General features: G+C 39.0%; 1 protein-coding gene across 1 annotated transcript; it reads left to right on the top strand.

Moving 5' to 3' along the window:
• Positions 1 to 5,779: 5,779 nt before the first annotated feature.
• Ms4a5 (membrane spanning 4-domains A5) lies at positions 5,780 to 15,555 on the top strand. The gene is made up of 5 exons (XM_021636031.2): positions 5,780 to 6,012; positions 8,351 to 8,479; positions 9,665 to 9,721; positions 10,658 to 10,810; positions 15,404 to 15,555. Exons 1-5 carry the CDS (start codon positions 5,860 to 5,862, stop codon positions 15,506 to 15,508), a joined length of 597 nt encoding a protein of 198 aa, XP_021491706.1. The 5' UTR covers positions 5,780 to 5,859; the 3' UTR covers positions 15,509 to 15,555.

Here is a 15,555-nt window from a genome sequence, read left to right as displayed (position 1 = left end):
TGAGCTCCAAAGCTTCAAATTTACTCACCTACACAATGTTTTCTTTGCCCTGGAATTAGGTCTCTTCATTGTTTTCTTACTTGCTTTTCAACTCCAAACTTCCTATCATTTTTGAGAAGTTATTGAACACATTGTTTCCTATGCTGAGTCCTGTCAATTATCTCCTTTTGGAAGAGCCTCTCCTGAAGATGCCAAAGTTCTCAAACTCCACCACTGGCACACAGCTGCCATCCTGGATGTACTGTCCATCATATAAGTGTCCAGAGGGGTGGTCACCTGGTTTAGACCTGTGAGCACAGTACTGCCCTCACAAATGTATCACCAAATGGTATAGTTGTGTCTTTAGAACTCCCCAAGCTTATTAAACAGGTCTTGACAAACATGTATCATTTCAAAAACTTTGAATACCTCCTTGACATTAAAACAAACCAGGTCTGGCATTTTTAATTTATTCACATGAGCCATATTTTGATCTGAATTTCAAACAACCATTGAAAGCCCTTTTTAACTCTTCATGCCATGACATTAAATGCAGAATTCCTGCTTGGTGAACCTCTATCAATAAATTCACCCTGATCTACCATTTCATGTCTCCAAAATTAGCCATTACCCTTAACATCTATTTCCATGTGTGTTCTCTAGGCTTCTGTTTTTACAGATTAGAAAGCTTAATTAATTTTATGAAGTCTTAACAAGTCACCTGAGCCACATTATCTACCATAAAGTTGGGGTCAAAGCCAGTTAAATCCAGTTATAGTACAGAAACAATGATGGTGGGGAGATGTGTATCCTTAAAAAAGCAGTATTGTCTGACCCAGAAGCTCTTCAGGAGAGGCCATCATAGTCTTTTCTGGCAACAGGGATTATTCACACAAATACTAAGGCCCCACAGGGGACAGAGAGACATGTTCCTCCTGAAAATAGTAGATTCATCAGAATTCAGGGTTCAATGTTTTCAGATTTGCAAGGTCTTACCATACTTAGCCATTTCAACTTCAGCATTCCATTTGCCCTTAGTGTTCCCACTTTAATAGCAGTGTTCCAGAAGGACAGAGACTTCAACTTGCACTTGTAATCCAGCCAGTTGCTAAATGAGATCTGGCACTTGGTTTTCAGCAATGTTAACTTTGTAGCTACAGAAGAGAAAATCCTTCAGAACACACAGCACTGGGTTCATTTTTATTGCTCTTGATCTGGGAATTCAAATCCCTGAGGAACTCCCTCCCTCTCCCTACTCTGCCCAGAAAAAGTATCAGCAAGGAACTTAATATTTATGCACTCTGAAAAAACATTTTCAAGTATCATGAGCAGTGTTACCCATACTCTTGTCTATATATGCTTAATTAGGAGCGGCAGGTGGGAAAATTTTATAAGATTCTGAAGCCATGTCATGCCACAGACGAACAGTGCTCTATGACTGAAAACAAACCCATTAACATATTTGTATAAACAATTGAATGAGTAAGAGTCACTCTTTTTTAGATAGTGAACATAAAGGGAAGTTATTCTGTTCCACAGAATAGATGAAAATGTATATTAGTCATAGATGAACAAGTCAGTATTAGATGGTAGATAGATAGATAGATAGATAGATAGATAGATAGATAGATGATAGATAGATGATAGGCAGAGATAACAGATGACAAACAGATGATACATGTTTCTTTATAGTATTAATTAAATTACCTTTGCTTTGGAACAAAATAGCCTACTTCTGAATTCTAGTGCAGAAGTCCTAACTGCTAATGTGATAACTTTGGAAATAGAATACACTTTTGAATATACTAGGTTCAGATGAAAACACAGAGTGAGATCCTCATGGCAGGAGTAGTGCTCTGCTAAGGTGGCACATGCCTGTAATTCCAGCACTCAAGAATCTGAAGAATTTTGAGTTCAAATTCAGCCTGGGCTAGTGAGCTTAAAGCCAACTTGGACTGCACTGTGAAACTGTCATATTCAGAGAGAGAGAGAGAAAGACAGAGATAGAGACAAAGAGACACAGAGAGAATAACAGAGGCAAAGAGACAGTGTCCCAGAGAAAGAAAGAGACAGAGTGAGACCAGAGAGCTAAGAAAATGTAATATAAAGGCAGAAGAAATCAGAAATTTCTTGAAAGCCAAGAGGGAACCATCATTAAAAACCTAAGTTTGCAGGTATAAGAACAATTGTTTATAGATTGTTGTTAAGTATTATGCTGGTTTAGTAAATTAGAAGTTATAGATTATCCTCCAACAACCAAGATTTCATCAGCACTGAAAATTAGATTTCCAGTACCAGGAATAGTCTCTCTCTTGTTAAATGGGTCTTAATATAATTAGATTTTGGTTTCCACCAAGATTTGTGTGCCACTGTTGCATCCTTAGGGTTATCTTGTCATGCTGGTTGTTGATGTGGTTCATTACCATGATAGCTGGGTAGAACTACTGGTTCTGGTTGCCTCCCACCTTTGGAAGCTTATATGGTGCCTTCTGGGGAGGGGATATCAAGTCAGTTCCAGATTACAGACAAGTGTAGTCTTCCCCTCACATGAAGAACACTTCTCTTTGCAACAGAGACCATTACAGAAACCATGATGACTTATAGTGAGAATATTGAAATTTTGGGTTCTTTTTTTAGAGAAATATAAGAATATGGGTTTTTTTGTTTTGTTTTGTTTTAATCCCAGGTATGGGGTTTGGACTGCTTTACAGCAATGATTTGCCTCGTGTTCTAGCAGGTCCATGATTTTGCCAGTTGCAGATATTTTCTGTAAGTGTGTGATGTTTGGAATTCTGGGAGCTTTTCAGAAGGTATATTAATGCTAGAACCCCACTGAGTGGGTTGCTGGTTGGATGCTGTTGGTCATGGTTTATTATGTAGTCATGTGCAAAGAAGAAACAATAACAAGAAGTTAAATATCCTGAAATAACGAGAAGAGCAATAGAGTGAGGAAGAGTCATCATCCATAAAATCTGAGACATCGGCCCAGGACAGCAAAACAGAAACCCAACATGCTTTCTTCCTCTCATGTCTCCTTGAAACTCCCCCCAAATAGCTGAAAACATCTGGAGAAATAACGGTGGTTTTTTTGTTTGTTTGTTTGTTTGTTTTGTTTTGTTTTACAGTCCTTCATGGGATAAGTTAAAAATAAGAGTCATTGATTGTGATTTAAGGAGCAAATGACACCCAGAGGACTGAGACCTCCAGGAACAGGGCATTTGCCACTTCATACTCTCTAGTGGTTGGATATGGGTCTTTGGAAAGAGGGCATTTTTAAGAGAAAGTCAAGAAATGTAAAAACAAAGAAAAGTAAGCTTTATCTATAGTATGACGCTAACATGAACATGGAAGCCTTAAGATTCAGAGAAGAATCCTTGGGCTCAGACTGACCACTTGCATTACCATACCTTCCCAAGAATAGTTAGCAACAAGATAATAATTTTTGTTGGGGAACATTAAGGCCTAAAAGATAGCATCCAATCATTTATAAACCACTTAAAGATTAAAGGGCCTCTCATGAAAGGAGATTTTCTAGTGTCATAAAATAAGGTATAAAGCTTTTTAAAGCTGATATCAAATATGCCATCCACCTGAGATGTCTATTAGCAAGCAACCACCTCTCACAGAGAAGTACAGGATAATAAATAACATTTGCAATAACTCACTGTGATACTGTCAAGGCTCTTGTAGTTAAGCCAGCTGATAAAGAAACAGCCAAAAATTAACTTTGGAAATAAATCAAGACAAAATATTTGACCATCATAATTAGAACATAAAGGAGTAATGCTGACTGATAGCATATTTATTATTATTAAAATCGACTTACAGCCCAAGAACATTATAATTCACTCAAAATATTTTTTTTAGTTTTAAAAATTAATTAATTTATTACAATTTATTCACTTTGTATCCCCACTGTAGTCCCATCCCTCTTCTTCCCCTATTCCCTTTCCATAGTCCCCTGATAGGGGAGGACCTCCTCCAGCTTCTATCTGACCCTATTCTATGAGGTCTCATCAGGGCTGGCTGCTTCATCTGTGGCCTGGCAAGGCTGCATCTCCCAGAGGGAAGTGAATAAAGAGCCAGCCACTGGGTTCATGTCAGAGACAGCCCCTGATCCCCTTAGTAGGGTCCCACATTCTCACTATATCATCAATACTCCAAATAAGACATATCATGTTTCAATAAATATATAAATTAATATGAACATTAGAAGTTAATAGATGACTTTATCTTGAACCTAGAGCTAGTAAATAAACCAATCTGAGAATGAAACATAGAAATGGTCACTGGATACATGAGATTTTCAACGAATAAACAGATTAACCTTAAAAGAAATTTAGGATTAATTCTGGATTTCCATGCTCCATGAACTGAATCCTGTGATGGATCATGAGAAGAAGCTTGGATGAGTTAAAACATAATAAACAATTAACTTGTTTCTCCAATTATCAGGTAGTTATGAAAAAGTTACCATTCTTGGGGGTGGGAGAAACTTGAAAAGGCCCACGACAAAGCTGAAGCATGGGTGATAAAGGCCATGTAGTGCTTTGCAGAGTACACTGGCCCAAATATTACTTAACTCAAAGAAAATGAATGAAAAACCAGATGATTTTCATGAAGGATGATTTTCATGGATGATTTCCATTCAAGCTGAATGCAAGAAAGGTACATTCAAAAACAAAACAACCTAACATATAGATGTAACCTTCAGCTAGCAAGAAGCTGGTCTTGACAGAAAAATTTAGTTAAGGAAGCTGTGAGGTCAACAGAAAATAATAGAGCATGACAACATATAAAAATAAGATGGTATGACAGAGATAGCTGTAGTTAAACAGTACTTGCTGTTCTTACATATAACCCACATTGGGCAGTTCAAAATTGCCTGTAGCTCCAGCTCCAGGGAATCTGATAACCACTTACAGCCTCCATAGGTACCTTCACACAAGTGATATTCACTCACAAAGACACACACACACACACACACACACACACACACACACACACACACTTTTAAAAAGTAAATCAATTATTTCTTCTTCTCATGCATGTCCTTGCAATTTGACAGGCCAGATCCACTAATGAAGTATTCTATTTCTTATCGCTTGACCCCAAACTGTCTACAGAATTTTTCCTAAGCTAACGGTATACTAGCAAATGACTCAGCAGAAGTCTGAGGGGCATTATTTCCTGAAAAATCAAAAGTCTAACACTCTCAGGTGCATGACTGAGGGCATTCTTGCTTACCTAATTCTACACAGTCCACTACTGAGCCATAGATATGTGAGAAAATGTGGCATGTGTTAATTAGAGCAGCACTAGGCAGAAATAAACAGCAATGTAAAGAAAACTGTGGTTCTTTGAACCCACTCTTTGCGGGTGATATATAGTGTCAATCTTCTAAAATGGGGTGGCAAAAAAAAAAACTTTTAAGTGACAGGAAGCATGAATAAGGTGTAGGGTTTTAAAAATTGACTAATTAGTTCTAAGGACTGAGAGATTTGTGTCTTTTCTACAACTGAAATAGAAAAATCAGAAATTTGGGAACTAAAGGATATCACATGTTAATATGCACATGAGGAAGCTGTAAGAACAGAGGAGCGTGTGACCTGCCCAAGAACACACTACTTCTGACCAAACCAAGGCCACTAGTTAGTTTCTCCAATCCAATACATGGATGTGGGCACTTTAATTTGTGTCTCTGGACTCTTCACTATTCCTGAGATTCTATGACTCTGTGACTTTATGGTTCTGTAATTCTAAGACAAAGGATAACAATGCCAGTGCTCTAGGCAGCCTCAGTACAGGAAATGAACATGGTCTGAATGAGAGTATCAGGTACCTCCTTATCTTCCACTTGAAAAGGCCAATTGGACCATCATGGATTCAAACAATACACATAGCCCCATGTTTCTGGTGTTCCCCCCGGAGGTCACCAATGCAGAATACCAAACAACAGAACTTACGGCCACGGCCTACAACTCCCAAAACCCAGTACAGAAAATCCTTATCAGAAAATTGAAGATCTTAGGGGTGAGTAAAAATGTGTTCTTATGTGTACTCTACAGGGAGCAGGGGCAGCAGGGGCGGGGTAAGAAACCGCCTGGTGGTGTGTGTCCTCCAGCAGGAACCAACTCTGAATTTCATTTCCACTCAATTCAGAAAGTTTGGAGGGTACTTCTGTATGAGTTACGCACAAGAGTCTGTGAACCAGAAATGACAAGAGGAATGAATTGAGTGTTCTTGGATGCCTCCAAACTAATCATCGTTGAGATTTTTCTAGTCAATCTAGGAGAGCAGAAGAAAGAAAGAAGTGAGGCCAGATTCCCTATCTCAGCAAACCACAGCATATGCTTTCATATCTTTCCAAGCAAGAGCTCAGAGCTCACAGCTTTATACATTATTCCTATATCGAGATATATGAGTGTGTTTAACTATGCATATACTGTAAGGCTCTTCAGGACAGTCACCTTTTTAACTTTTTAAAATTAAAAATAGAAATAGGTCATCTTCCTCCAGCCTCGTCCATGGGCCCTCCCTCATTGCTCCCTCTCAAACTTGCGGTCCCTTTTCCTTTAACTGCTATTGTCCACGTTCATGCATATGTACAAACATATAAATAGAACCGGCCGTGTCTGCTTAGTGTTGTTGACCATTTTTACTTGGATAATCCGCTGGGGTGGTATTCCTAGAAAAGAACAACTCTCCTTTTCTGAGAAATCCTTAGTTGCCTGAAGTTCTTTGTCTTGGGGTGGGGTTCTGGCAAACATCCATTCCACAAAGACTAATTTTATTCATCAAACCTTTCTTGAGATAACGGACAAGTGGAAAGTAGTCAGATAGGCTTGACGTTGTAATATTACCTCTATCTTTGAGGATATTTTGTCCTTCGAACTCTCTCGTAATGGAAAATAGAAAGTAATCTTTTTCAGAAAAAAAAAAACAAAACGGAAATAAAGAAAGATCATCCTGTGGCCCACAGAAGAAGACCACTAGTGTGGTCTGATTCATCATCTCTTCAAATATGATAGAGTCCAAGCCTGAGTGAAATTGTTTGTTTTACTTTAACAGAAACTGAACTAGGTGCAAGCAACTATGTTAGATGTTGCACTCACAGAAACAAACAAAAGTTAGTTTTTCCTCACTGACGAAAACAAAGGTTTTATGAAAACATAATGAGAGCATGGAAACATTAAGAATTATATTTTAATGGAGCGTCTATGGAGAGCATCAATGGTGGTTGTGACTGTGGGAGCGCCACAGTCAGAATAGTTACTTCCAACTAAAAGGAGGGAGGACATTTCACTGAATGGCTGTCTAATATGCACTCTGAAACAATCCCCATTCAGAAAGGCAAAGGGGACGGACATTGGAGGAGGGGGAGAACAGGGAACAGGACAGGAGATTATGGAATTTTAACAGGTAGAAATGGAATGAGAACACGGAAGGGTAGTAGGTGCAGCAAGTCCTGCAAGCTGAAGTATGGGAAGCGTGGGTGGAATGGAGGGCAGTGAAGGAGAGCCAGGAGAGGTCAATGCAGGCATAAAAGACGTAAGAACTCTAAAAAGAATCAAACCTGCTTGATAAATTAGTCATGGCATACCCACGTAATGGAATACTGTTCTGTGGTGCAATAAATGAGCTAGCAAGCCAAGAAAAAGCATAAAGAATCTCATTTGCATATTGTCAAGTGAAAAAAATTCAGTGAGTGCTCTGGGTGATGATGGATGAGAGGAATATCTCCACATATCCACCAGCATGTGGGAGAAACATAAAAGTTATGAAATAAGCATCCCAACATTGTCTACAACAGTAAAATGGGATGTAAATCAAACACATATTTTTAATTCTTCTGTCAGATTGCTATTTATATTTTTACATGTATTTATTTGTGTGTGTGTGTGTGTGTGTGGTCATGTACATGCCACAGCACACATGCGGAGATAGAAGACATCTTACAGACGTCTTCTACCATGTGAGTTCCAGGGATCGAATTCAGATTGTCAGGCTTTGTGGCAGGCACCGGCTGAGCCATCTTGCTGGCTGACGTATGCATGATTTCACAAGCAGAGATAATAGAAAAGTTAGCTATTCTGGTATTGTTGCAGTCAAGGAGCTTGAAAAGATCTGACAGCCTCTACTCACAGCACAGCTGACCCTGAGGCCGGGAACACTGGGTTAGACTCATTTTTCTCTTAGTAATTATCAGATGGGGGGGTGTTAAGAAAACATCAAGGAATATTGTAAAAGGACATCCATTGTATTTCCCTCGGCTATAAAAAGAGTAACTGCCAAATCCTTGAATTAAAGCTTTAAGTAGAATGGATCCTGCCCCATCCTTTTCTAAGCTGACTTTTCCCTCTATTTTCAGACCGCACAGATCCTACTTGGAATCATGAACTTTTCTTTTGGAGTTGTTTTCCTTTTCACCTTGGTGAGCCCATTCCCAAGGTTTCCTTTTATATTTATCTCAGGATATCCATTCTGGGGCTCTGCTTTGGTGAGTATAGTACATTTAGTACAATTTAAAGGCATGTCCAACAGGCAAGGTGTTAGTGAATGAATTCTTAGTTATGAAACAAGATAGATTTGGGTATATGATTTTAAAGAAAATGCCCCAAAGACTTAACCTTGTTGCAAATAAAGCAACCTCTCTGCTCTATTGAACCACCAGAGTTGATGCTAGCCCATCTTTGGGTCTTGAGATTTGTAAGGAATATTTTGTTGGGTTTTATGGCTGTTTAATGGCCCATTAATTCATTCAAAATGCTTGCAAAATATGGTAGATTATATTCACAGAGCAAGACAATGAGGATCCAAATTTTAGTGCAGTGATTATCCTCCAATGAACATTCAGTCTGATAAGAAAAGAACCAGGCCAAGAGATCGGCATACTTCTTACCCCTATGTGGTGCTGCTTCTGATAAGCAAGCAGTTTACTCTGCAGAAAGGGAAGAGGCAGGCCTTCATACAAAGAATGTGGACAGGGGGTTCTGGGTTTAAGGAGTGGGGGTTAATTGTCAGAAGGTCTGGGAGAGTATTCTTTACTAATGGGTCTGGATAAAGAGGCTGGAAATTTAAACAAAGTTGTGCTGAACTCAGATTTTTACATTTCCACTAGACAATGGGGCTGCCATATTTGACCCACCTCCATAAAAATTAGTCTGCGGGGTGTTTTTCTTTCTTTCTTTCTTTCTTTCTTTCTTTCTTTCTTTCTTTCTTTCTTTCTTTCTTTTTTTTTAATTACCAGTGTTTTGGCTGAAATTGTACCTCATGTTCCCATCCAACAGAACACAATGGTTTGCCTATAATGACTATATGACCTGAGTGATCATAAAGTGATGACACTGGTATCATCTGGAAGCTGAGTCATGATACCAATAACAGATCAATAGCAGGAAAATGGATGAGGAAATGAAAACAAAGTTAGGTAGAAAAATCTGATTTAAACAGGTGGCTCAGACTAAAGCAGATCCCTTATTTTGTCCTCTGTTCTGTGGACAGTCGTGTGAGATGGCTTACCCTCCTCACTCCCTTGGGGTTTCTGTGAGCTTAGAAGAAAGGCAAAAGGAAGCAGTGGACAGAGTCCTGACCTGAGAGAGAGCCCCAGCATCATCTGGCCATGGCTGTCATTAAGATATCTATCCTTTACCTTTTTTTTTTTTTTTTTTTTTTTTTTTTGTAGTTTATTAACTCTGGAGCCTTTCTGATTGCTTTGAAGAGAAAAACTACGGACATTCTGGTGAGTTCTGTTTCTACCTTAATGAAAATTATAACTGGTAAAGTGATTTGCCTGATTTTGAAAATCATCATAGAATCAAAAATATAGGGACACTTTTCCAGGTTTGAGTCTCATGTTCTACATGAAGATACAGAGACACAGAAAAGTTCAGTGACTGTGTCCACGGTCCCCAGCTGTTCATGCAGACTGAGTCTCAGTGATTCAATCATTCACGCATTTGTTCTTTCCGTGAGTAGTTTTGTTGCCTACTGGATACCAGATGCTTTAACAGGCTGTAGCTTGACTCACAGGAAAAGCACAGTGTACACAAACTAATTAAATCACAAGCAGACTCCAGAGGTAAAGAATACACTGCTGATCTATGTAAGTTTGTGGAAGTATCTTACTCAAAGAGATAGTAATAAGTCAGTAGGTTGTTTGCATCAAAGAACAACTTAAAATTTTATAATTTTAAAATGTGTTTGCTTTTATTTTTTAGATATGTTTATGTGGGGGGAGTTGCATTTCCATGCCACAGTGTACTTGTGGAGATCAAAAGCCAGCTTGTAGAAGATGGCTCTCTTCTGCCATGTGGGTCCTAGGGATGGAACTCGGGCTGTCAGTAGGCAAGTGCCTTTATCTGCTGAGCTGTTTCATGAGCCCTAAAAGTCTGTACTTTTAGGAAGATGTAAAAGTGACAGAGAAATGCAGTGTTAAGTTAAATAGTCTTTAAATGAACATTTACATAGGCCATAGGTACCTTTATTTGAATGCAGATTGTGAGAGTGGAGAGGGTATCCATGGATGAATGGCTTAAGATACAGTATGAGTTGTAAATAAACACATACTTGGTTCGTGGCGCTGTGAAAACCCAGCTCTCCAGTCACCCACCCCCACTGTTCCATCTGTGGTCCAAGGCAGGTCTGAGTCTTGTGTTATGTTCTGATTCTGTTGCAGATAAAATTGAGCCAGGCGATGAACTTACTTAGTGCCCTGGGAGCAGCAGCTGGAATCATCCTCCTCATATTTGGTTTCCTTCTAGATGGAGCTTACATCTGTGGCTATTCTCCAGATGGCATTCACTGTAGTGTTGCCACCGTTCTATTCATTGTAAGTGCCTTGTGCCCTTTCTAGACTGAGAAGCAGATAGTTAGAACAAAAAAGTTAGCACCCAGTCAGCACCATCCAGAGCGTATTATAGACACATGTATATTTTCTTTTGCTCATTCAAGAGCCCATTGGATTAGGCCAACATTATAACAGGCATTGCAGAATAGAACAATAAACACTCAAAACTTATAAAAGGTATAAAACATGCAAGTAAACAAGGATAATATAAATATAAAATGATTCTAAAAAACAGAGGCTTAGTGGTCTCGTGGTTTGTAGTTCATGGTATACATTATAACTGAGTGTCTGTTTTTTATTTGGTTTTAATATCTAGATTAGATTTTTAATAAAGTGTGGTAGATTGAAAATAGATATTTCTGCTCTGTTCAGAGTACTACAATAATTGGTGTAAAATAATGGAAAAGCTATGAATAAATCTATATGGAAATAAGTGATAGTGAAGTAGGCACATTAAAGACTACTAGCATGGTTAACTATTAACAGTGGAGAGTGCATGCTTAGTCAATATGAGGCAATAGTTTGGATCCCAGGACCCTCCAGAAGGCTGAAGAAGCTGAAAACTACCTAAGAGAATGGGGTTCAGGTAAAAGAGACATGTTCTAAGTGTGTGGTGCAGTTAGGTGTAATAGGACACTCCAAATTGGGGGGCAAAGGAGCAGGAAAAGAGAATCCTGCTCATGCTGAGCTGAACTTTCCAAATTAGCCCTTCTCTGAAAACAAAGTGTTACGTATAAAATATAAGTGAAACAAAACTTCCTCAAAGACATTTTAAAAACCTTAAAAAAAATCTGCTATAACTACTATTAGTTTGGAAAATAAGAGCTTAGGACTTGGACTTTCTAAAAAAGATGTTAAAGAACAGTGAGGGTGCTTCTGTGTCACAGATATATGTCAGTGTTAACCTTCTGAAATCCGATTATGAGAGAGATGTGAAGGGCCAGCAGCCACTCAAGGTAAGTCCACAGTGACCTGGGCCCTCAATAGGCTTTTGACCCTTCAGGTAAAAACAAGACAAAGTACCCTGCCTCAAAGTGTACAGAAGCTTGACTGAACACGAAGAAAAAGAAGAAGAAGAAAAAGAAGAAGAAGAAGAAGAAGAAGAAGAAGAAGAAGAAGAAGAAGAGGAAGAGGAAGAGGAAGAGGAAGAGGAAGAGGAGGAAGAGGAAGAAGAAGAAGAAGAAAAAGAAGAAGGAAGAAGAAGAAGAGGAAGAGGAAGAAGAGGAAGAGGAAGAAGAAGAGGAAGAAGAAGAAAAAAAGAAGAAGAAAAAGAAGAAGGAAGAAGAAGAAGAAGAAGAAGAAGAAGAAGAAGAAGAAGAAGAAGAAGAAGAAGAAGAAGAAGAGAAAACAAGAAACTTCAGCCACCGACCAAACTTCTGATTTCTTCCCATTCCTCAGCCCCACCTCTAGGCACCTGGGACTCGGACCTTCAGTAGACGCTAACAATATGATTCAAGAATGCTAAGTACTTGAATTGAGTCTTGCTAATGCTAAAGGATATCTGAGGACAAATGAAGCCCCTCTAACTTTTCTCAACTCAAACTGTATAAAAAGAAACGACTCTATGGGTAATGACTAATAGGAACAAGATACACCATGCTCCTTTGTCAATAATCCAATCTAATCTAATTATCATTTGTTGGGGTAACTTTTCTTTTTTTGCATTGTGTGAAGGTGTGTGTATTTTCAACTGTTAATGCTGTACCAGCAGAGAGCTAAATGCTGACAGGATATTGGTATTGTCGTTTCTATGATCCATCACTGGCTTTGTATTCATCCTTTTTGCCTAAAGGCAATCTAAGAGATGTGTCAATACTCAGGTGTTGTCTCACTGCTGATTGGTTGTATTAAAGATCTGACAGCCAATATCTGGCAGGAAGTAGTGAGTAGAACTTCTGAGAGAGAGAGAGAGAGAGAGAGAGAGAGAGAGAGAGAGAGGAGAGGTGAAGAGTAGACCACAGTGGAGCAGAAAGGTATAGAGCTAGCCCCATGGTGAGCTGTAGGCAAGGTAGTTGGGTTAAGTTAGGTGGGCTAGCCTGGAGACCACCATAGTGAAAGGCCTAAGCTTTAAACTATATGGAAGATCCTGTATTCTTATTTATACTGCTGATGAGTCCCAGAAAGTACCACTATAATTATTCGTTGTGATTTTCAGCAAAGGATTATATACCTATATATACATACATATATATATATAATGTATTATATATATATATACCTATATATACATTATATATATAATGTATTTTATATCTATATACCCTATAGATATGTTTATATATACATACATATTCAAAGATGTATACTGGAGCATTAATAGATAAAATCTTACTAAAACCATCACCTGTTGCCACCTGTACACCTCATGTAGACTCAGACATTAGTCCTTAAGAAATTCTCAGGCAGATATTCTATAAGATGGGGCTTCTCAAACTCTTTGGGATTAGCAACTATATCTTATCCATTCAACACTGTTGAAACAAAATCACCTTCCTTCAAAGAGCCAGTTGCCATTAATTATGCCTTTCTTATCTTCCTGAGTATTTTTCCCCTGCTAGTTCAAGGTTTAAGATGATGGGTAGACAAGCTATCTAACATGACATCACTGTGACAGTGCTAGGCTGTTCTGTAAGGTTGAAATTAACCAGACCCAAACACCAAAAACCCATAAAGAGAACTATACACCAATATTTCTTATAAATATAGATATAAAAGTCCTCAGTCAAAGGACTCTGAAAGACTCTACCCAGCAGTGTATCAAAGCAGATGTTGAGACTCTTAACCAAACTTTGGGCAGAGTTATGAAAGAAGGAGATAGTAAGACCTGGAGGGGACAGGAGCTCCACAAGGAGAGCAACAGAACCAAAAATCTGGGCACAGGGGTCTTTTCTGAGACTGATACTCCAACCAAGGACCATTCATGGAGATAACCTAGGACCCCTGCTCAGATGTAGCCCATGGCAGCTCAGTATCCAAGTGGGTACACTAGTAAAAGGAACAGGGACTGTCTCTGACATGAACTCAGTAGCTGCCTCTTTGATCATCTCCCCCGGAGTGGGGAGCAGCCTTGCCAGGCCACAGAGGAGGACCAATGCAGCCAGTCCTGATGAGACCTGATAAGGTAGGGTCAGATGGAAGGGGAGAAGGACCTCCCCTATCAATGGACTTGGAGAGGGGCATGGGAGGAGATGAGGGAGGGAGGGTGGGATTGGGAGGGAATGAGAGAGGGGGCTACAATTAGGATACAAAACAAACTAACTAATTAATATAAAATTAATTAACATAAAATAAAAATTTAATTTAAAAAAATCCTTAGTCAGATAGAAGCATATTGAATCTAGTGATGTGAGCAAAGGATAACCAACTACAATCAGATACCATGTGTCCCAGGAATTCAAGGTAAGTTTAACAAAATCTATGTATTTACTATAACATAGCAACAAAACACCAGATGAACCCCACATGATATTTCAGTGGACATAAAAAAAAAAAGCATTTTACTAAATTGATCATTAAATGATAAAAACACTCAACAAGCCATGAGAAGGACTTCCTCAGTTTAAATCCATCTATAAAATCCTTCAATTTGCAGCTGGGCATGGTGGTGCACACCTTTAATCCCAGCACTTGGGAGGAAGAGGCAAGTAGATTTCTGTGAGTTCAAGGACTGCCTGGTCTACAAAGTGAGTCCAGGACAGCCAGGGCTCTGTTACACAAAGAAACCTTGTCTCAATAAAGGAAGGAAGGAAGGAAGGAAGGAAGGAAGGAAGGAAGGAAGGAAGGAAGGAAGGAAGGAAGGAAGGAAGGAAGGAAGGAAGGAAGGAAGGGCGAGCAAAATATCCTTCAACTTACTTCATCAAAAGTCTGGTAATTTATTAATCAACGTGATGAGCACTCACTAGGATTCAATCCGAAGTTCCCAGGCTGCAGTCAGGGTTAAGGAGAAAATAGGATGGCAGGAAGGGACACAGTAAAATCCATCACCATCTGAGAAGGTACAACAAGGAGACAACATCCACTCAAATAAAAGGCACACAGAGTTCTCAGCCCAGCACATCTCTCCTGTAGACTCCTGTCCAGGTGTCTGTGGCTGTGTGCTCTCAGCTACCATGGCATAACCTAGCTTAAAAGTCTTCTGCAGTAATTAGATCTGAGTAGTGCTTTTAGCCTAGGTTTCTCTCATGTCTCTTTTTCTGTATGTTACCCTTTTTCTGTGGTAGTAGTATTCTCTTTGCCCCGCTGTTTTCTTCCTTTTCTAATTTTGTCTCTACTGTTTTCCTATCCTGGCTTTCTTCTCATTTTTCTTCAAGAGACCACTTTTTTGATATGCATCCTTCTGTGTATGCTGTGCCTATGAAATGAAGAACTTCATGTATATAATGTAGCAAATATCTTGTTTAATCTTTCTTTAAAAAACAGCATGTTGTCCTATGCTATGCTGGTATAGCTTATATTCCCATTATTTTTCACTAATTTGGGAGGTAAAGGTTTATTATGTGGTAATGTCTACTTCGTTGTAATTGGAAAACCCATCATTGTCCTAATATATGACTCCATTGTTTCTTTCTGTTGCAGGGGATTTTGACAATTTTGATGTTCTTCAGCATTGCTGAACTATTCATTTCCCTCTTTTCCTCAATTTTGGGATGCTCCTCAGAAAACTGTGAGGCATTCTGTTGAATAGCACTGTGCAAGCAAAGATGCAAAATGATACAACTTAGAGGCCA

The sequence above is a fragment of the Meriones unguiculatus genome, chromosome 1 (assembly GCF_030254825.1).
Source record: "Meriones unguiculatus strain TT.TT164.6M chromosome 1, Bangor_MerUng_6.1, whole genome shotgun sequence".
Lineage (NCBI taxonomy): Eukaryota > Metazoa > Chordata > Mammalia > Rodentia > Muridae > Meriones > Meriones unguiculatus.
This window is presented reverse-complemented; position numbering and strand designations above follow the sequence as displayed.